We start from the raw sequence: 23,701 nt of genomic DNA, 5'->3' as shown, positions 1-23,701 counted from the left end.
CCTGGCCTACTGTAAGGGGGGAGATCTAAATGGGGGATGGGACCTGACCTCACCCTCGCCTGCTGTAAGGGGGGAGATCTAAATGGGGGATGGGACCTCACCTCACCCTCGCCTGCTGTAAGGGGGGATCTATATGGGGGACATGATCCCCCTTACAGTAGGCCAGGGTGAGGTGAGGTCCCCCATATAGATCCCCCTTACAGCAGGCCAGGGTGAGGTGAGGTCACTCTGGGGTCCCCCATATAGATCCCCCCCCCCCTACAGCAGGCCAGGGTCCGGACCTCACCCTGGCCTGCTGTAAGGGGGGAGATCTATATGGGGGACCTGCCCTGGCCTGCTCTAAAGGGGGATCTATAGGGACCCTGCATTAAAGGGGATCTATGCCATAGATCCCCCTTTAGAGCAGGATCCCCATAGATCCCCTTTAGAGGAGACCAGGGTCCCCATAGAATCTCCTTTGGAGCAGGCCAGGGTCCCCATAGATCCCCCTTTAGAGCAGGGTCCTCATAGATTCCCCACTTTAGAGAAATGTCCCCATAGATTATATGGGGACCATTCTCTAAAGGGGGATCTATGGGGACCCTTCTCTAAAGGAGGTTCAATGTGGGGCCCTGCTCTAAAGGGGGATCTATGGGGACCCTGGCCTGCTCTATAGGGGGATCTATGGGGGACCCTGCTGTAAAGGGGATCTATAAGGACCTTGCTGTAAAGGGGGATCTATGGGGACCCTGCTCTAAATGGGATCTATGGTATACATTGATAATTGTTTATTTAATTAAAAATGTTTTAATACTGCTTGAATGTTTGTTTACATTTATTTTTAAAAAGTGTGTGTATATATATATATATATATTATATATACACACGCACATGTGTTTGAGGTGCACACCCTAATGCCATAGGCTGCGCACGCCTATGCACTCTGTCTGACTCTGACAGAACAGTTCGCTCAGTCAGTTTAACAGCGAGTGAGCAGAGTCAGCAGTCTGGCGCTGTCACATATTTCGCAAAAATTTCGCTATTGTCACACAGATCCTCCTCCTAGCCAATCAGGAAGTGGGATTCGCTTCCTCATTGGCCAAAAGGCGAATGCATGCAATTGGCTGAGCTGCCGAGGAGGAGGCGGGAGGACTCGAGGAGACGCGGGGAACTGAGTAGAAGCCGCCGCTGCACGTAAGTCTCTCTGCATTGAAAGACTCGAGTGCTAAAATCCACGGGTTAGGGGGCGCAAATTACTTGCCTTGCCCCGGGTGCTGACAACCTACGCTACGCCACTGAGTAGCGCTCCTCAGGTGTGTTGCACACCAAGTGCCTTCAAACAGTTGAAGATGTATTACACCCGGGGAGTGTTTAGTTCACACAGCTGGACTCTCTTAGAGGATAATAAAAGTGATTGGGTCCATAGGTTCCATCACCTCACCTTGTGAAATCCACTCCCCTTGGATGTTACACTCACAGATCTCCAATGACAGGTCGCCTGCATCAATAATCTATTTATCCTGTGCAAGGTCTTCCTCACTTTACAATGTCTGACAAGTCATAAAGGAAACAGACCTATAGCGTATCATCATAAAACCACACCCATAGTGGGCTCATCAATCCTCCCCAATCTAAAAGTATAAGATCGTTACATTTGCATAAAACTATTGGTGAGCCGATATCAGCCCTGAGTGCTCATACTACCCCCACCACAGTCATCTAATCACTGGTTGTGGAGTTCAATAGAAGCTCATGGCTTTACAACCGACACATCAATTCATACCAATCAAGCCATGTATGGTCGGTGAATTGTAGAAGATATGCATCTCCATTGAAAGACTCAACCACTGAGGATCCCATTCCATATTACAATCATACTTAGCCACACTATATGACAAAACAGTATCAGATGCCTACCCCATGCCCAGGATAGACGAGCTCTTAGATTGAATGGCCAGAGGTCGATACCTCACGACCATCGATCTATGTAAATGTAGCAATATTTTCATTGGGCCTGATATGGGTCTGCCATTGTTACTAGTAACACTTCCAACACATTTACATAGTTAGTCAGGTTGAAAAAAGACACAAGTCCGTCTGGTTCAGCCAAAAAAAAACAGTAAGGAAAACCCAACCATACAATCCCATATACACAATCCTATACCCTCCCCAACCATACAATCCCATATACACAATCCTATACCCTCCCCAACCATACAATCCCATATACACAATCCTATACCCTCCCCAACCATACATTCCCATATACACAATCCTATACCCTCCCCAACCATACAATCCCATATACACAATCCTATACCCTCCCCAACGATACAATCCCATATACACAATCCTATACCCTCCCCAACCATACAATCCCATATACACAATCCTATACCCACCCCAACCATACAATCCCATATACACAATCCTATACCCACCCCAACCATACAATCCCATATACACAATCCTATACCCACCCCAACCATACAATCCCATATACACAATCCTATACCCGCCCCAACCATACAATCCCATATACACAATCCTATACCCTCCCCAACCATACAATCCCATATACACAATCCTATACCCTCCCCAACCATACAATCCCATATACACAATCCTATACCCTCCCCAACCATACAATCCCATATACACAATCCTATACCCACCCCAACCATACAATCCCATATACACAATCCTATACCCTCCCTGTAACGGACCGTTTCAGCAGACAAGGGGTTAAAATCCGTTTAGGCGATATGCCCCTTTCTGAGAGAGCAGGCACAGCTACTGCAGAACATCAAACTCCCGAACTGGATACAATATAGCACTCCAACCTGGAACCTCACGAATAGCTGCTAGCAGACAGACAGGAGAAGCATACATCAGCTTACACTCCTAGCAATCAGTCTCCAACAGCATACAGTGAATCCCCCCAAGAACGAGACAAAGCTCCGTGTGGAAGGTCAAGCAGTAGTATATTTATTGAGGGCTACCTGCCCCCGTATTTATACAGGTCTCCCACCTGGTGGACACTCCCCCTAGGGGACCAAATGGAAGACTGTAACACAAACAGACATGTATCACATTACAGACTCCCAGAAGCAAAACATCCCCACAATGCATCCTGGCTTCCTCCCTTAGTAGACAGCCAGGTGAGCTCATTAACATGTTTATCAATAGTCTCAGTTAATCAGTAGACATTCCTCAGGAGGGGGCTGCTGGAAACCATCCCCCCCTCTCTCTGCAGCTAAAGCTAGTTTTCACAGCGAGACTCCATTACACACATGGGGACCAAAATACAGTATTATGCTTTAAAATATATAAAGTTACTTTTTATACATTAAACATAGACATGTCACATATCCCCAGATAGCTCAGGTCTGAGTGCACATTATTAGGTGAATGGCACTCAGACCCCACGAATACAGTTTAATCGCCATGGAGCCAAAGTCTTTTAAAACCTGGTCCATAGTCCAAAGGCAGCAGGCGGGCAACCAGGCTCCTCCAATGCAATGTGGCGAGGTTGGTCTCGTCACATCTCTCCCCCTTTCCAAAAAGACTAACAGGGTACCTGACCTCCTGCCGGTCAGTGCCCTTGTTAGTCCAGCAGCCCACCCACAAAGCAGAAAAAACAGTACAGCCCACCCACAATAAATGGTCACTACACCTGGGTAGAGGAGAAACTTGTCCATGTCCAGGTGCCTCACCACGGCTGTGTAGGGGACTGGTAGGCTGCCTTGGTGGGTTGCTGAGTGGGCAGAGACCAGCGGTACTCTGTCCTGGTGCCAGCACTACCACCGGAGTAGTCTGGTTAGGGCCTGGTTGCTGGAGACGGACTGTCTCCCCCTTAGGTGCATAGCTCTGCTGCGGAATGGGGAGACCGGTTGTCTCCCCCTTGGATACACAGCTCTGTCGTGGGGGGGTAGGACCGCCCATCCATACCCCCTGTGTGGTAAGTGCAGAGACCACGGTCCCATCTGCACCGGTGGGGGGCTTACAGTCTCCCCCTGGTACATTAAGCTGCCGCTGGGGAGAGGGGGTAACAATCTCCTCTCCCATCCATACTTCCAGTCTTTGCGGAGGGAGACCGACTGTCTCTCCTCCCAACACAGAGTCCTGCTGCTGGGGAAAGGAGACTGGGCTCTCTATTCCCTGCTGGATACTCTGCCGCTGGGGACTGGAGACTGGGCTCCCAATTCCCAAAAAATCACACTGCCGCTGGGGAGGGAGGACACTGCTCTCCTCTCCCTGCACTTCACACTGCCTTCCTGGCATATCACTTTGCTGCTGGGGGGCAGGAACAACTACCTCTGCCCCCTGTAACTCAGCCTGCCGCTGGGGAGGGAGGACGCTGCTCTCCTCTCCCTGCACTTTACACTGCTGCTGGGGAATGGAGACTGGGCTCCCAATTCCCTGCAGGACCGGTGGAGAGACCTTGGTCCCATCTCTACCGGCCACCTGGGGTTCTTCCCAGTAAAACTGTACCATCTCGTCCCCTCTGAATGGGTCTGGCTCTGGGTCTGTCCTGCTGATCTCCTGCTGAGCCTTCTCACTGTATTGGAACAGTTGCTGGTAGCCCTGTTCCAGCTCCATCTCCCGGGTCACCAGGTGGACCAGGTCTTGCTCAATTTCGTGAGCGTCGTCCCAGTCATACCTGCTCTCCCTCCACTCCAAGAGATCACTGAACCGGGCTTGTGTAGGGCTCCCAAATTCCAGCTCTGAAAAAGACTCCCATAACAAGCCAGGACCATCAAACTCCTCTCCCTCTGGCTTGTCATGCTCGGCTGTCCAGGGCAGGTACTGTGCAACACACCACCACAGCGCCTGGTAGGCATCCTTCAGCCACATCTCCTGCCATACCCGGAGCTCCAATTCTTTTACCCATTCCTCCCGGGGCTGCTCCCCCAGGAAGGGCATCCGCAGGGCTACTCGCTTCTGCAACCGCTGGTCTTCCTTGGGGAGTCTCTCACCCCGCTGGTACTCCACAATGCCCAGTGCCTGGTACCAGATGCCTTTACGGACTGCATCTCAGTCATCCATGGCACCCTCATCGAACTCCACTGCTGGTTCCATGCTGGTGCTGTCAGGGTCGCTGTACTGGGACATGCGTTGCCCTCAATTGTAAAATCCAGAGCAATGGTGTCTCCTGTAGCTGTCCTTCTGGCTGTAGGAACGATCACGCCGCTTGCCACCGTATGTAACGGACCGTTTCAGCAGACAAGGGGTTAAAATCCGTTTAGGCGATATGCCCCTTTCTGAGAGACAGGCACAGCTACTTGCAGGACACGGAACTGCATACAAAATAGCACTCCAACCTGGAACCTCACAAATAGCTGCTAGCAGACGAACAGGAGAAGCATACATCAGCTTACATTCCTAGCAATCGGTCTCCAACAGCATACAGTGAATCCCCCCAAGAACGAGACAAAGCTCAGTGTGGAAGGTCAAGCAGTGGAATATTTATTGAGGGCTACCTGCCCCCGTATTTATACAGGTCTCCCACCTGGTGGACACTCCCCCTAGGGGACCAAATGGAAGACTGTAACACAAACAGACATGTATCACATTACAGACTCACAGAAGCAAAACATCCCCGCAATGCATCCTGGCTTCCTCCCTTAGTAGACAGCCAGGTGAGCTCATTAACATGTTTATCAATAGTCTCAGTTAATTAGTAGACATTCCTCAGGAGGGGGCTGCTGGAAACCATCCCCCCCTCTCTCTGCAGCTAAAGCTAGTTTTCACAGCGAGACTCCATTACACACATGGGGACCAAAATACAGTATTATGCTTTAAAATATATAAAGTTACTTTTTATACATTAAACATAGACATGTCACATATCCCCAGATAGCTCAGGTCTGAGTGCACATTATTAGGTGAATGGCACTCAGACCCCACGAATACAGTTTAATCGCCATGGAGCCAAAGTCTTTTAAAACCTGGTCCATAGTCCAAAGGCAGCAGGCGGGCAACCAGGCTCCTCCAATGCAATGTGGCGAGGTTGGTCTCGTCACACTCCCCAACCATACAATCCTATATACACAATCCTATACCCACCCCAACCATACAATCCCATATACACAATCCTATACCCACCCCAACCATACAATCCCATATACACAATCCTATACCCTCCCCAACCATACAATCCCATATACACAATCCTATATCCTCCCCAACCATACAATCCCATATACACAATCCTATACCCTCCCCAACCATACAATCCCATATACACAATCCTATACCCTCCCCAACCATACAATCCTATATACACAATCCTATACCCTCCCCAACCATACAATCCCATATACACAATCCTATACCATCCCCAACCATACAATCCCATATACACAATCCTATACCCTCCCCAACCATACAATCCTATATACACAATCCTATACCCTCCCCAACCATACAATCCCATATACACCATCCTATACCCACCCCAACCATACAATCCCATATACACAATCCTATACCCTCCCCAACCATACAATCCTACATACACAATCCTATACCCTCCCCAACCATACAATCCTATATACACAATCCTATACCCGCCCCAACCATACAATCCCATATACACAATCCTATACCCTCCCCAACCATACAATCCCATATACACAATCCTATACCCACCCCAACCATACAATCCCATATACACAATCCTATACCCAACCATACAATCCCATATACACAATCCTATACCCAACCATACAATCCCATATACACAATCCTATACCCTCCCCAGCCATACAATCCCATATACACAATCCTATACCCGCCCCAACCATACAATCCCATATACACAATCCTATACCCGCCCCAACCATACAATCCTATATACACAATCCTATACCCTCCCCAACCATACAATCCCATATACACAATCCTATACCCGCCCCAACCATACAATCCCATATACACAATCCTATACCCACCCCAACCATACAATCCCATATACAGCATACTATACCCTCCCCAACCATACAATCCCATATACACAATCCTATACCCACCCCAACCATACAATCCCATATACACAATCCTATACCCTCCCCAACCATACAATCCCATATACACAATCCTATACCCACCCCAACCATACAATCCCATATACACAATCCTATACCCTCCCCAACCATACAATCCCATATACACAATCCTATACCCGCCCCAACCATACAATCCCATATACACAATCCTATACCCACCCCAACCATACAATCCCATATACACAATCCTATACCCAACCATACAATCCCATATACACAATCCTATACCCTCCCCAACCATACAATCCCATATACACAATCCTATACCCTCCCCAACCATACAATCCCATATACACAATCCTATACCCACCCCAACCATACAATCCCATATACACAATCCTATACCCTCCCCAACCATACAATCCCATATACACAATCCTATACCCACCCCAACCATACAATCCCATATACACAATCCTATACCCAACCATACAATCCCATATACACAATCCTATACCCTCCCCAACCATACAATCCCATATACAAAATCCTATACCCTCCCCAACCATACAATCCCATATACACAATCCTATACCCACCCCAACCATACAATCCCATATACACAATCCTATACCCAACCATACAATCCCATATACACAATCCTATACCCTCCCCAACCATACAATCCCATATACACAATCCTATACCCGCCCCAATCATACAATCCCATATACACAATCCTATACCCACCCCAACCATACAATCCCATATACACAATCCTATACCCAACCATACAATCCCATATACACAATTCTATACCCAACCATACAATCCCATATACACAATCCTATACCCTCCCCAACCATACAATCCCATATACACAATCCTATACCCACCCCAATCATACAATCCCATATACACAATCCTATACCCACCCCAACCATACAATCCCATATACACAATCCTATACCCAACCATACAATCCCATATACACAATCCTATACCCAACCATACAATCCCATATACACAATCCTATACCCTCCCCAACCATACAATCCCATATACACAATCCTATACCCACCCCAACCATACAATCCCATATACACAATCCTATACCCAACCATACAATCCCATATACACAATCCTATACCCTCCCCAACCATACAATCCCATATACACAATCCTATACCCACCCCAACCATACAATCCCATATACACAATCCTATACCCTCCCCAACCATACAATCCCATATACACAATCCTATACCCTCCCCAACCATACAATCCCATATACACAATCCTATACCCTCCCCAACCATACAATCCCATATACACAATCCTATACCCACCCCAACCATACAATCCCATATACACAATCCTATACCCACCCCAACCATACAATCCCATATACACAATCCTATACCCTCCCCAACCATACAATCCCATATACACAATCCTATACCCACCCCAACCATACAATCCCATATACACAATCCTATACCCTCCCCAACCATACAATCCCATATACACAATCCTATACCTGCCCCAACCATACAATCCCATATACACAATCCTATACCCACCCCAACCATACAATCCCATATACACAATCCTATACCCACCCCAACCATACAATCCCATATACACAATCCTATACCCTCCCCAACCATACAATCCCATATACACAATCCTATACCCACCCCAACCATACAATCCCATATACACAATCCTATACCCTCCCCAACCATACAATCCCATATACACAATCCTATACCTGCCCCAACCATACAATCCCATATACACAATCCTATACCCGCATTTAAGTTGAAAATCCAAGTGTGAGACCTGAGACAATGACCATTCCGGCATCTTTTGTTTTTTTTTTTTTTTCTTTTTTTGTAATGGGGATGGGAGAAGGGAATGAGTGGGATACTCCTCTGGTTCAACTAGGTTCAACTGGGACACTGTACAGAAAAATGCCTGTTAGCGCTGTCTTGACGCCAGCTGAATGCCGGCCAAAGCTCCCTGGCGCTTGAAGATTCTGTTCTGCTGAACTGTGCTGAAACTTCGACTTTAATACTCAGATTAACTCAGAAGATCCAGGACTGTAAGACATTGGACTCCTGACACTCTTTTTAGCTCAAAAGTCCGGTGAACAGCTCCCTCCAGCCCTTCACTGACTGAGGTAGCTCCTTGTAACTGCTTGTGCTGCTGCAACTCTTAACACTGTACACAGTTCACTGCACGCTGTACACTCAACTCTTCAGGGCCCAACCGCTGCCGCCCCCTCTGACACTTCAGGGTCCTCTGCACTAGGCACCCCCTTGACACTAGCTGGCTCCTGGATCCCTGGGACCTTCACCGGAGTGGTCCCCTCTACACTTTAGGCAGACCCCCAGGGCAAATTAGCAATACTCACGAACTTGGCATGCTTTCCTGGAACTGAACCCCTCTATCTCCACTGGTCCTCGGCACACCGGATCCTCTCTGCAGCTCAGCTCTCTCCCTGGACTCTCAAGCAGCCACTCGAGACACCCGATCCTTCTGACAGGAGAAGAGACAGCCGTACCCTCCCTCCTGGGACTCTGCTTCCCACCAAAGATGCTGCGTCATGCGTTCTCCTCAAACTTATACCCGCTCCCAGAATCCTCTGCGGCAGAATCTGCCTTCTGAGGTAGATAGAGGCCTGAATGAACCACTGATTGGGTTTCCTCCACTGCCCAATGAGAGTCCTCTCATGGAGCCAGTGGGGAGACTCCCCTCTCAGCAGCCACACCCGGGAGACATAACAGCCCGGCTGAAAACCATGCCCCTGATGTTAGGCAGCCAAGGCCCCCTATGCTTTTACCTAGCACCTACCTTGCAGGGTGCTACATCAGGGATATTGGCAAATCCCCCTAGCCCCAGATGCCATTCCCAAGTCAGCCTTTGTCACCTCTTTGGGTTGTACCAATTCAAGGTCATGCCATTCGGGATGAAAAACGCCCCAGCCACGTTCCAACGGATGGTAGACCGGCTGCTCGATGGCTTCCAAGATTATGCATGTGCATACTTGGATGAAATTGCGATTTTTAGTGAGACTTGGGAGGAGCTTCTGAGACACATAGGAGCGGTGATAGACCGGATCAGAGAGGCCGGTCTAGCCCTCAACCGAGCAAATGTCATATTGGGATGGCGGAAGAGCAGTACTCGGGACACCGGGGTGGGGTGTGGGAAACAAAAGCCTAAACCCGCCAAAGTTGAGGCAGTGGCCCAGTGGCCAACCCCCGTAGCAAAACCCAGGTTTTAGCATTCCTAGGAACGGCCGTCTACTACCACAAATTTGTCTCGAACTACAGCACCCTGGCAAAACCCCTCACTGACCTGACTAGAAAGAACCTAACCCCGCCAAGTAGTATGGACCCCAGAGTGTGAACAGACATTCCAACAGCTCAAACAGGCCCTTGTTCATAGTCCTGTACTAGCGGCTCCCAATCCATCTAAACGATTCCTTGTTCACACAGATGCTTCAATGTCTGGATTGGGAGTGGTATTGAGCCAGGTCGGAGAAGATGGCAGAGAACACCCTGTAGCTTACTTAAACAGGAAGCTTCTGCCCAGGGAAGTGAGCTACGCCGCCATAGAAAAAGAATGCCTGGCTGTGGTGTGGGCCCTAAAGAAGCTTCATTCCTACTTGTATGGACAGCAGTTCACCCTACTCATGGATCACTACCCATTGGTATGGCTAAACCGAGTGGCAGGGGACAATGCCCGATTGTTGCACTGAAGTTTGGCGTTACAACCGTATGACTTTACTATTCACTACCGCCCCGGAAAACAGAATGGCAATGCTGACGGATTATCGCGACAAACTGAACTGGAAAAGTGATCTGTGAGTACTCCCCGGACATCCCCAAGCCGATCCATTATGGATCAGACTGTGTATCCCGTGGTTAAGGGGGAGCAGTGTAGCAGAATGGACACAGAGTATGGTTTGGATTGCTTCAAGTGGGACAGTGATATATTTATCAACCATATCTCAAGAAATATGAAGATTGAATCCCACTTTACACTGTGAGACCTATAGCCTGTTACCATGAAGTCTGTGACTCCTAAATAATCATAGCAATGCTCAGATGTGTATTGAAATAATGTTTATTGCATTCCAAGAGCTCAAGGACAACCGTCTGCTACTTAACCACTTTACCCCCAGCCCTATTTCGGACACTTTTTGTTCACAAGTTAAAACCAGTATTTTTTCCTAGAAAACTACTTAGAACCCCCAAACATTATATATATTTTTTTAGCAAAGACTCTGGAGAATAAAATGTCGGTCATTGCAAAATTTTTTGTCACGCGGTATTTGCGCAGCGGTCTTTAAAACGCCATTTTTTTGGAAAAAATTTGAAAAATCACATTTCACTAATTTTAAAAAATACTAAACAGTAAAGTTAGCCCATTTTTTTATATATTGTGAAAGAACATGTCACGCCGAGTAAATAGATACCAAACATGTTACGGTTTAAAATTGCGCCCCCCCCCCCCCCGTGGGATGGCGACAAACTACGGTCAATAGAGATCTCAATCTGCGACGCTTTAAATGTATTTAACGGTTACCAGTTTAGAGTTAGAGTGTAGCTCTTTTTTTTTAATTATTGCCCACGCTCTGGCGATCGCGGCGATACCTCACATGTGTGGTTTGAACAGCGATTTCATTTGCGGCTCGACTTGCGTATACGTTTTTTTTTGTGCGCGAGCTAACGGTGACGGGGGCGGCTAAATTTTTTTTTTTTTTTTTTCCTATTTATTTTTTCTTTTTTTTTAACTTTATTACAGGTTTTTAAAAAAAAAAAAATCTGATCACTTTTATTGCTGTCACAAGCAATGTAAACATCCCTTGTGACAGCAATACGTGTGACAGGTACACTTTATGGAGGGATCGAGGGTCTAAAAGACCCCAGACCCCTCCACTACACTTCCCTGTATGCAAAACGCCGAAAACGGCATTTTTGCATACAGCCGTTTTTTAAATCTGCCGCCTTTTGCGGCACAGTAACCCGGATGTGACGTCATGGACACCGCCTCCGGGTTACGTCATCGGAGACCCGATCGATGCCGTTTCCGGCATTCATCGGGACTCCATCCAGCCGGCGTACATGCCGGCTGGGTGCTCGGGGCTCCCGGTGGGACGGGAGCCCCGAGCAAAGCCGCGGAAGGCGGCGGGAGGGGGGGGACGTCCCCTCCCGCCCCCCCGGGTAACGATGGAGCGGCTCCCGAGCCGCATCGATCGTTACCGACGGAAAGCCGACCGCCGGCTTCAAACAACGGTACTGGGATGATGCCTCTAGCTAGAGGCATCATCCCGGTATAACCACTCAAAGTCAGCCGACGTAGATCTACGTGGCTGGTCATTAAGTCATTAATTGGCTCAGGTTGATTGAATAATTGTCATCTGTTAGTTGCTGAGTGGAAATAGAATACATTTTGGGTTGGTTGTTCTTTAGATATGTTAATTCTATTTCTGTATACAATTTCATCTGCATAGGAATGTAGTCAGGCAACCCCTGACCTGATGGGGTAATCTGACTGGGAGGGGGAGCCTATGATAAAACATCTCCATCCACATTTCCCAATACAGTAGGAGGTTTAATCTGGGAGAGATAGTCTGTTTGGTGCAACTACCTTAATGAGTTAATAATGGATGAACACAAGGGACACAAGAGAACACCACTAAGGCTGGCCATACACTATACAATTTTCTTATTAAATTTCCTTTAGATTTACCTTAAACTGTGTAGTACAAGGGCCTGCCTGATTGCATACAAATTGAAAGTGTTTAGGTTTGACCTCATATTATATGGTTTTGGTAAATCTAAAGGAAAGTTGAACAAGAAAATTGTATAGTGTATGGCCAGCCTAAGGCAGCTATGACATTATATGGAGACACCACTAAGGCAGCTATGACATTATATGGAGACACCACTAAGGCAGCTATGACATTATATGGAGACACCACTAAGGCAGCTATGACATTATATGGAGACACCACTAAGGCGGCCATGACATTATATGGAGACACCACTAAGGAGGCTATGACATTATATGGAGGCACCACTAAGGCAGCTATGACATTATATGGAGGCACCACTAAGGCAGCTATGACATTATATGGAGACACCACTAAGGCAGCTATGACATTATATGGAGACACCACTAAGGCAGCTATGACATTATATGGAGGCACCACTAAGGCGGCTATGACATTATATGGAGACACCACTAAGGCGGCTATGACATTATATGGAGACACCACTAAGGCAGCTATGACATTATATGGAGACACCACTAAGGCAGCTATGACATTATATGGAGACACCACTAAGGCGGCTATGACATTATATGGAGACACCACTAAGGCGGCTATGACATTATATGGAGACACCACTAAGGCAGCTATGACATTATATGGAGGCACCACTAAGGCAGCTATGACATTATATGGAGACACCTCTAAGGAGGCTATGACATTATATGGAGACACCACTAAGGAGGCTATGACATTACATGGAGGCACCACTAAGGCAGCTATGACATTATATAGAGACACCACTAAGGCGGCCATGACATTATATGGAGACACCACTAAGGCGGCTATGACATTATATGGAGACACCACTAAGGCAGCTATGACATTATATGGAGGCACCACTAAGGCAGCTATGACATTATATGGAGACACCACTAAGGAGGCTATGACATTATATGGAGGCACCACTAAGGCAGCTATGACATTATATAGAGACACCACTAAGGCGGCTATGACATTATATGGAGGCACCACTAAGGCAGCTATGACATTATATGGAGGCACCACTAAGGCAGCTATGACATTATATGGAGACACCACTAAGGCAGCTATGACATTATATGGAGACACCACTAAGGCGGCTATGACATTATATGGAGACACCACTAAGGCGGCTATGACATTATATGGAGGCACCACTAAGGCAGCTATGACATTATATGGAGACACCACTAAGGCGGCTATGACATTATATGGAGACACCACTAAGGCAGCTATGACATTATATGGAGACACCACTAAGGCAGCTATGACATTATATGGAGACACCACTAAGGCGGCTATGACATTATATGGAGACACCACTAAGGCGGCTATGACATTATATGGAGACACCACTAAGGCGGCTATGACATTATATGGAGACACCACTAAGGCAGCTATGACATTATATGGAGACACCACTAAGGAGGCTATGACATTATATGGAGGCACCACTAAGGCAGCTATGACATTATATGGAGGCACCAATAAGGCAGCTATGACATTATATGGAGACACCACTAAGGAGGCTATGGCATTATATGGAGACACCACTAAGGCAGCTATGACATTATATGGAGACACCACTAAGGCAGCTATGACATTATATGGAGACACCACTAAGGAGGCTATGACATTATATGGAGGCACCACTAAGGCAGCTATGACATTATATGGAGACACCACTAAGGCGGCTATGACATTATATGGAGACACCACTAAGGCGGCTATGACATTATATGGAGACACCACTAAGGCGGCTATGACATTATATAGAGGTTGTCTGGATAAGATAGATTGAAAAATTCTGGGGAAATCTCTTCTCAGTATAAACATAAATGAGGGGCTGAGTCCAGAACTGACACCTGAAGCTTGGACTGTCTGAGCTCCTTCTCTGACTACATACAATGACAGCAGACATCCTCACCTGATTGACATGGCCATAGAGCCAGTGAGTGGGGGGCCCCGGGAAGTCCCTCACAGCTGATTGCAGCTTCTTCCATCTGTAGAGGAGGGAAATTGCTTTCAGCAGCAGCAGCCCGGCACACAGCAGCCCCACACATTGCACTGAGAGCCAGGAACAGTGCAGACCCTTCACCAGAGCAAGGAACATGGTGACACCTCACAGCACCTCTCTGCTCAGCAAAGTGTCATTGTCCTCTGGACTGTACTCTGCGACACCGCCATGCAACGAAAACCTAGCCCCGCCCATCAATCATTAACCCTCCACTGGCCACATAGAACATGTCACCAGAAATCATCGCTTAGAGCTGATCTTACAGAACACAGCACAGCTTATCCCCCACGTCTCTGGATGTACCCCCCCCCCCCCCCATACAGGTGTATAGAGTATATATAATACCTCCTCATACAGGTGTATAGAGTATATAATACCTCTAAATACAGGTGTATAGAGTATATAATACCTCTCCATACAGGTGTATAGAGTATATAATACCTCCCCATACAGGTGTATAGAGTATATAATACCTCCTCATACAGGTATATAGAGTATATAATACCTTCCCATACAGGTGTATAGAGTATATATTACCTCCCCATACAGGTGTATAGAGTATATAATACTTCCCCATACAGGTGTATAGAGTATTGTGGCAAACATTGCCACTTACAGAGTACTCTGTCAGGAATGATTGTCCAACTGTATTATGTGTGTATTGTATGTGCAAACGTAACCCGTGCAGCACCTGTAGGATTTTGCATTGTGTTAGCTGCTGGCTCATGAATGTGTATTGGAAACCCCTGCTGTCCCTCTGTGGAGACCCCGTGTGGCAAACACAGCCACTGGATATTGTCCTATTGTTTGTCTGGCAGAGTAAGGTATTATGGGATGTTCAGTTTTGTGTGTGGAATGTCTCAAAGAGGGAGGGGTTTTGGCTGAGTGTAATCCCTGTGTTTTTTTCAATAAACAAGGCAGTCTAGTGTTGACCTTCAAGCCATGTGTCTGCTGGTTATTATAGGGTTGTTAATATTATTCGCTACCAGGATTATTGTATGCTCTGCCTGACTACCAGTGGAGATATCGTGGATCGTACGGCTACTCCGCTACAATTGGTGGCAAGCGACGGGATCTTTATCCACACAGCGAAGCAGCGTTCGGCAGTATTCATGCGAACAAAGAGAAAAGAAACCATTCAGATGAAACCGGAGTTCGGCAGTACGTAAAACTACACGAAAGGCTGGTGAATGGGAACGGATTATACACGGCTAAAGCGGCAGACATTGAAAGCATTGCTGGAGGCAAGAGGCAAGATAGCCAGCAACAAGAACAAGGCGACACTGATCAAAGAACTCATGGAAGAAGACAGAGCAGCCATGGATGCAAGGCCAGAAACAGACCGGGAATTTGAACTGGAATTTCTCAGCAGGATAGCGTTGTATCCAAGTACCCCATCAATGGAAACCCATGAACGGGTCGCAGTGGACGTACATGAATACATCATGGCCATAAGGGGGCCCCAGCCACAACCTCTCCAAGTACACCCAACTCCACTCAGCATGCCGCAAGGTAAACCCAAAATACCGTACCAGGCATTTAAAAACTTCACGGACACGGAGGGAGAAATAAATGGGTATTTGCAAGACTTCGAGAGGCTGTGCCAGTTACATAACATTGACCCAGAGGATCAGGTACAGATATTGGCTGGGAAATTGTCTGGCCGGGCGGCCGATGCGTATCGGGCAGTCCCTAATGCCGACATCCTGGACTACCAGAAAGTTAAGCAGGCGATTTTGACCAGGTATGCCATCACCTCCGAGGCATACCGACTCCAATTCCGGGATCTTAAAAAGCAGGACCAAGATTCCCACACTGAGTTTGCCCATCGGTTGCACAGGGCGGCCACCGGATGGTTATATGCAACACAAGCCACTTCACGAGAGGATGTTTTGCAATTATTATTGTTGGAGCAGTTTTTCCGGAGACTACCTCAAGAAATGCAGCTCTGGATAAGGGACCGTAAACCTTGCACCCTTCCAGAGGCTGCTAAATTAGCAGATGAGCACCAAGACACTAGACGGGAACAACGACCACCGCCTAGGGTAGTTGCCCAGCAACCCTATCACCGACCAGCAGTTACCGAACCAGCATGCCCACGTTCAGGAGGAGGTAACAGTCAGTACCCCAGGTACCAACCAGGAGCCCATACCCGGTGCCATCTCTGCAACCAAATGGGGCACATACAGAAAGACTGTCCCCGAAATCGGCCTCGTCAGCCCTGGCCGAATCAGGGCTACGCACCAGCACCTCAAGCCGCTGTACACTGTTACCAAGCAGCCGCTGCATTACAACCCCCCACAGCACTCCAAATGGAGGAACCCCTGGGCACCCTACACGAGGTTTACCCCATCCAAGCGGCATCGGACAATCGACAAAACCACCGGCAAGCTGTTCACCTGGAGGGGAGACAACTATAAGGGTTACATCACTCTGGGGCTACCATCACATTGGTCCGGAATCACCTTATTGCATCCAGACAACTCACTGGGGATTCTGTAGCTGTGCGAGTAGCTGGGGGAGCCATTTTCAAAGTTCCCACTGCGAAAGTACACCTGAATTGGGGAGCTGGGTCAGGGAATGTGGAGGTGGGCATGATGCAGGATTTACCCGCAGACGTTATTTTGGGCAACGACCTGGGGGAGCTGACTTCAGCTTTTGTTCCCCAATCGACCATTCACGAAGCTTATTCGGTTGTTACCCAGCAGCAGGCTCGCACCACAGGACCACTGCTACCACAGACGGGGCGAAACTCCTCCAAACACCAGACACCCAGATACTCATCCCGCAGTGGGGTACAGTGCCACAGGTGCAAGCAGTTTGGGCACTATCGACGAGACTGTACCCAGAGCAGGAACCAAGCTGTGTGGATCCGACCAGGGTCACCCCCTTCAGCACGGACAACGGTCCCCTACTATCCCACAGAGGTTTCCCCAGTCGTACCCAGGTTCAAACACACCGAGGAGCAATGGGGTACCCTTCATGAAGCTAACCCGGTGCAAGCCGCTACGGAGAATCAACAGCATCATCTACAATCGGTCCAGTTAAATGGAATGCCCGCTCAAGGTCTCCGAGACACAGGAGCCACTCTCACCTTGGTCAAGCGACACCTGGTTCCAGATGCTGCCCGAACCGGAGGCTCAGCAGTGGTACGGATGGCAGGGGGAGCAGTACACCGACTACCCACTGCGAGGGTCCACTTGAATTGGGGTGCCGGGTCAGGTCTGATTGATGTGGGGTTGATACGGGAGCTCCCCACCGACATCTTACTGGGGAACGATCTAGGCAAGTTGCCCTCAGCGATCCTGCCAGTCCAGATCCCCGGCCAATATCCCGGAGACCTAATGGCCTTCTGAGGTCCAGACGCTTCAATGTTTGGATTAAGAACAGTACTGAGCCTGGTTGTTGCACTGGAGTTTGGTGTTACAACCTTATGACTTTACTAGTCACTACCGCCCCGGAAAACAGAATGGCCATGCTGACGGGTTATCGCGACAAACTGAACTGGAAAAATGATCTGTGAGTACTCCCCGGACATCCCCAAGCCGATCCGTTGGGATCAGACTGTGTATGCCGGGTTGGTTCTGGGGGAGCATTGTGGCAAACATCGCCACTTACAGAGTATTCTGTCAGGAATGATTGTCCAACTGTATTATGTGTGTATTTTATGTGCAAACGTAACCCGTGCAGCACCTGTAGGATTTTGGATGGTGTTAGCTGCTGGCTCATGAATGTGTATTAGAAAACCCTGCTGTCCCTCTGTGGAGACCCCGTGTGGCAAACACAGCCACTGGATATTGTCCTATTGTTTGTCTGGCAGAGTAAGGTATTATGGGATGTTCAGTTTTGTGTGTGGAATGTCTCGAAGAGGGAGGGGTTTTGGCTGAGTGTAATCCCTGTGTTTTTTCAATAAACAAGGCAGTCTAGTGTTGACCTTCAAGCCATGTGTCTGCTGGTTATTATAGGGTTGTTAATATTATACGCTACCAGGATTATTGTATGCTCTGCCTGACTACCAGTGGAGATATCGTGGATCGTGCGGCTACTCCGCTACAAGTATATAATACCTCCCCATACAGGTGTATAGAGTATATAATACCTCCCCATACAGGTGTATAGAGTATATAATACCTCCTCATACAGGTGTATAGAGTAAATAATACCTCCCCATACAGGTGTATAGAGTATATAATACTTCCCCATACAGGTGTATAGAGTATATAATACTTCCCCATACAGGTGTATAGAGTATATAATACCTCCCCATACAGGTGTATAGAGTATATAATACCTCCCCATACAGGTGTATAGAGTATATAATACCTCCCCATACAGGTGTATAGAGTAAATAATACCTCCCCATACAGGTGTATAGAGTATATAATACCTCTCCATACAGGTGTATAGAGTATATATAATACCTCCTCATACAGGTGTATAGAGTAAATAATACCTCCCCATACAGGTGTATAGAGTATATAATACTTCCCCATACAGGTGTATAGAGTATATAATACCTCCCCATACAGGTGTATAGAGTATATAATACCTCCTCATACAGGTGTATAGAGTATATAATACCTCCCCATACAGGTGTATAGAGTAAATAATACCTCCCCATACAGGTGTATAGAGTATATAATACCTCTCTATACAGGTGTATATAGTATATAATACTTCCTCATACAGGTGTATAGAGTATATAATACCTCCCCATACAGGTGTATACAGTATATAATACCTCCCCATACAGGTGTATAGAGTATATAATACCTCCCCATACAGGTGTATAGAGTATATAATACCTCTCCATACAGGTGTATAGAGTATATAATACCTCCCCATACAGGTGTATAGAGTATATAATACCTCCCCATGCAGGTGTATAGAGTATATAATACCTCCCCATGCAGGTGTATAGAGTATATAATACCTCCCCATACAGGTGTATAGAGTATATAATACCTCTCCATACAGGTGTATAGAGTATATAATACCTCCCCATACAGGTGTATAGAGTATATAATACCTCCCCATACAGGTGTATAGAGTATATAATACCTCTCCATACAGGTGTATAGAGTATATAATACCTCCCCATACAGGTGTATAGAGTATATAATACCTCCCCATACAGGTGTATAGAGTATATAATACCTCCCCATACAGGTGTATAGAGTATATAATACCTCCCCATACAGGTGTATAGAGTATATAATACCTCCACATACAGGTGTATAGAGTATATAATACCTCCCCATACAGGTGTATAGAGTATATAATACCTCCACATACAGGTGTATAGAGTATATATTACCTCCCCATACAGGTGTATAGAGCAGCCCTCAAAATTTCCACTCGCCTGGTCGCATTTGGCGAGTGGAATTTATTTGAATGCGAGTGTTGCAGCTTGGCTCAGGTGGTTGCCGGTCCGCTCGGCTCGGCTAGGGTGGGGGGCGGTTCTGCTCAGCTTTAGACAAGCCGCAGGAGCTGCCTCCCTAGTCATCTCTATGGAGGGCTGTGAGCCGCGCTGCACGCTGGGAAATGTAGTTTCCAGCACAGCCCCATGGATTCTCTGCTCACTGACATTCCGGACTTGAGGCGGCAAAAAAGATGCGTGTCCCAGGGCAGTGAGGAGGAGGAGGAAGAAGAGTTGGCAGCAAGTGAGACTTCAAGGTAACAGCCTTCTGGGTAGAAGTTTGTGCAGGGACAAGGGAGTAAGGATCGGGGAGGGGGGAAAGTAAACAGAGGAGTCTGGGTCTGGCCATGCCTGCACACAGAGGAGAGGGAGGGAATGGGGGGGGGGGAGCATCCATCTCCACAGTACCTGCACCATCTCTGCAGTCTCTGACTGTCTCCTGTGCCATCTCTCCAGTCTGTCTGCTGTGCCATCTCTCCAGTCTCTGTCTCCTTTGCCATCTCTCCAGTCTCTGTCTGCTGTGCCATCTCTCCAGTCTCTGTCTGCTGTGCCATCTCTCCAGTCTCTGTCTGCTGTGCCATCTCTCCAGTCTCTGTCTGCTGTGCCATCTCTCCAGTCTCTGTCTCCTGTGCCATCTCTCCAGTCTGTCTCCTTTGCCATCTCTCCAGTCTCTGTCTGCTGTGCCATCTCTCCAGTCTCTGTCTGCTGTGCCATCTCTCCAGTCTCTGTCTGCTGTGCCATCTCTCCAGTCTCTGTCTCCTGTGCCATCTCTCCAGTCTCTGTCTCCTGTGCCATCTCTCCAGTCTCTGTCTCCTGTGCCATCTCTCCAGTCTCTGTCTGCTGTGCCATCTCTCCAGTCTCTGTCTCCTGTGCCATCTCTCCAGTCTGTCTGCTGTGCCATCTCTCCAGTCTCTGTCTGCTGTGCCATCTCTCCAGTCTCTGTCTCCTGTGCCATCTCTCCAGTCTGTCTGCTGTGCCATCTCTCCAGTCTCTGTCTGCTGTGCCATCTCTCCAGTCTCTGTCTCCTTTGCCATCTCTCCAGTCTCTGTCTGCTGTGCCATCTCTCCAGTCTCTGTCTCCTTTGCCATCTCTCCAGTCTCTGTCTGCTGTGCCATCTCTCCAGTCTCTGTCTCCTGTGCCATCTCTCCAGTCTCTGTCTCCTGTGCCATCTCTCCAGTCTCTGTCTGCTGTGCCATCTCTCCAGTCTCTGTCTCCTGTGCCATCTCTCCAGTCTCTGTCTCCTGTGCCATCTCTCCAGTCTGTCTGCTGTGCCATCTCTCCAGTCTCTGTCTCCTTTGCCATCTCTCCAGTCTCTGTCTGCTGTGCCATCTCTCCAGTCTCTGTCTCCTTTGCCATCTCTCCAGTCTCTGTCTGCTGTGCCATCTCTCCAGTCTCTGTCTCCTTTGCCATCTCTCCAGTCTCTGTCTCCTGTGCCATCTCTCCAGTCTGTCTCCTGTGCCATCTCTCCAGTCTCTGTCTGCTGTGCCATCTCTCCAGTCTCTGTCTCCTGTGCCATCTCTCCAGTCTCTGTCTCCTGTGCCATCTCTCCAGTCTGTCTGCTGTGCCATCTCTCCAGTCTCTGTCTGCTGTGCCATCTCTCCAGTCTCTGTCTGCTGTGCCATCTCTCCAGTCTCTGTCTCCTGTGCCATCTCTCCAGTCTCTGTCTGCTGTGCCATCTCTCCAGTCTCTGTCTCCTGTGCCATCTCTCCAGTCTGTCTGCTGTGCCATCTCTCCAGTCTCTGTCTGCTGTGCCATCTCTCCAGTCTGTCTCCTGTGCCATCTCTCCAGTCTCTGTCTCCTGTGCCATCTCTCCAGTCTGTCTGCTGTGCCATCTCTCCAGTCTCTGTCTGCTGTGCCATCTCTCCAGTCTCTGTCTGCTGTGCCATCTCTCCAGTCTCTGTCTCCTGTGCCATCTCTCCAGTCTGTCTGCTGTGCCATCTCTCCAGTCTCTGTCTGCTGTGCCATCTCTCCAGTCTCTGTCTCCTGTGCCATCTCTCCAGTCTGTCTGCTGTGCCATCTCTCCAGTCTCTGTCTGCTGTGCCATCTCTCCAGTCTCTGTCTGCTGTGCCATCTCTCCAGTCTCTGTCTCCTGTGCCATCTCTCCAGTCTCTGTCTGCTGTGCCATCTCTCCAGTCTCTGTCTCCTGTGCCATCTCTCCAGTCTCTGTCTCCTGTGCCATCTCTCCAGTCTGTCTGCTGTGCCATCTCTTCAGTCTCTGTCTGCTGTGCCATCTCTCCAGTCTCTGTCTCCTGTGCCATCTCTCCAGTCTGTCTGCTGTGCCATCTCTCCAGTCTCTGTCTCCTGTGCCATCTCTCCAGTCTGTCTGCTGTGCCATCTCTCCAGTCTGTCTGCTGTGCCATCTCTCCAGTCTCTGTCTGCTGTGCCATCTCTCCAGTCTCTGTCTCCTGTGCCATCTCTCCAGTCTGTCTGCTGTGCCATCTCTCCAGTCTGTCTCCTGTGCCATCTCTCCAGTCTCTGTCTGCTGTGCCATCTCTCCAGTCTGTCTGCTGTGCCATCTCTCCAGTCTCTGTCTCCTGTGCCATCTCTCCAGTCTCTGTCTCCTGTGCCATCTCTCCAGTCTGTCTGCTGTGCCATCTCTCCAGTCTGTCTCCTGTGCCATCTCTCCAGTCTCTGTCTGCTGTGCCATCTCTCCAGTCTCTGTCTGCTGTGCCATCTCTCCAGTCTCTGTCTCCTGTGCCATCTCTCCAGTCTCTGTCTCCTGTGCCATCTCTCCAGTCTCTGTCTGCTGTGCCATCTCTCCAGTCTCTGTCTGCTGTGCCATCTCTCCAGTCTCTGTCTCCTTTGCCATCTCTCCAGTCTCTGTCTGCTGTGCCATCTCTCCAGTCTCTGTCTCCTTTGCCATCTCTCCAGTCTCTGTCTCCTGTGCCATCTCTCCAGTCTGTCTCCTGTGCCATCTCTCCAGTCTCTGTCTGCTGTGCCATCTCTCCAGTCTCTGTCTCCTGTGCCATCTCTCCAGTCTCTGTCTCCTGTGCCATCTCTCCAGTCTGTCTGCTGTGCCATCTCTCCAGTCTCTGTCTGCTGTGCCATCTCTCCAGTCTCTGTCTGCTGTGCCATCTCTCCAGTCTCTGTCTCCTGTGCCATCTCTCCAGTCTCTGTCTGCTGTGCCATCTCTCCAGTCTCTGTCTCCTGTGCCATCTCTCCAGTCTCTGTCTCCTGTGCCATCTCTCCAGTCTGTCTGCTGTGCCATCTCTCCAGTCTCTGTCTGCTGTGCCATCTCTCCAGTCTCTGTCTGCTGTGCCATCTCTCCAGTCTCTGTCTCCTGTGCCATCTCTCCAGTCTGTCTGCTGTGCCATCTCTCCAGTCTCTGTCTCCTGTGCCATCTCTCCAGTCTGTCTGCTGTGCCATCTCTCCAGTCTGTCTGCTGTGCCATCTCTCCAGTCTCTGTCTGCTGTGCCATCTCTCCAGTCTCTGTCTCCTGTGCCATCTCT

General features: G+C 48.5%; 1 protein-coding gene across 1 annotated transcript in view; it reads right to left on the bottom strand.

Annotated features, from left to right (window-relative positions):
* The window catches only part of LOC309561795 (cytochrome P450 4B1-like), a 119,353-nt gene extending 104,371 nt beyond the window's left edge, over positions 1-14,982 (bottom strand). Inside the window, exon 1 of the mRNA XM_082265826.1 lies at positions 14,744-14,982. Coding sequence (XP_082121952.1) covers positions 14,744-14,929 — 186 coding nt within the window. The 5' untranslated portion in view covers positions 14,930-14,982. The remainder of the gene's footprint in view (positions 1-14,743) is intronic.
* Positions 14,983-23,701: the final 8,719 nt, after the last annotated feature.

The sequence above is a fragment of the Pelophylax lessonae genome (assembly GCF_965119305.1).
Source record: "Pelophylax lessonae genome assembly, chromosome: 8".
NCBI lineage: Eukaryota > Metazoa > Chordata > Amphibia > Anura > Ranidae > Pelophylax > Pelophylax lessonae.
This window is presented reverse-complemented; position numbering and strand designations above follow the sequence as displayed.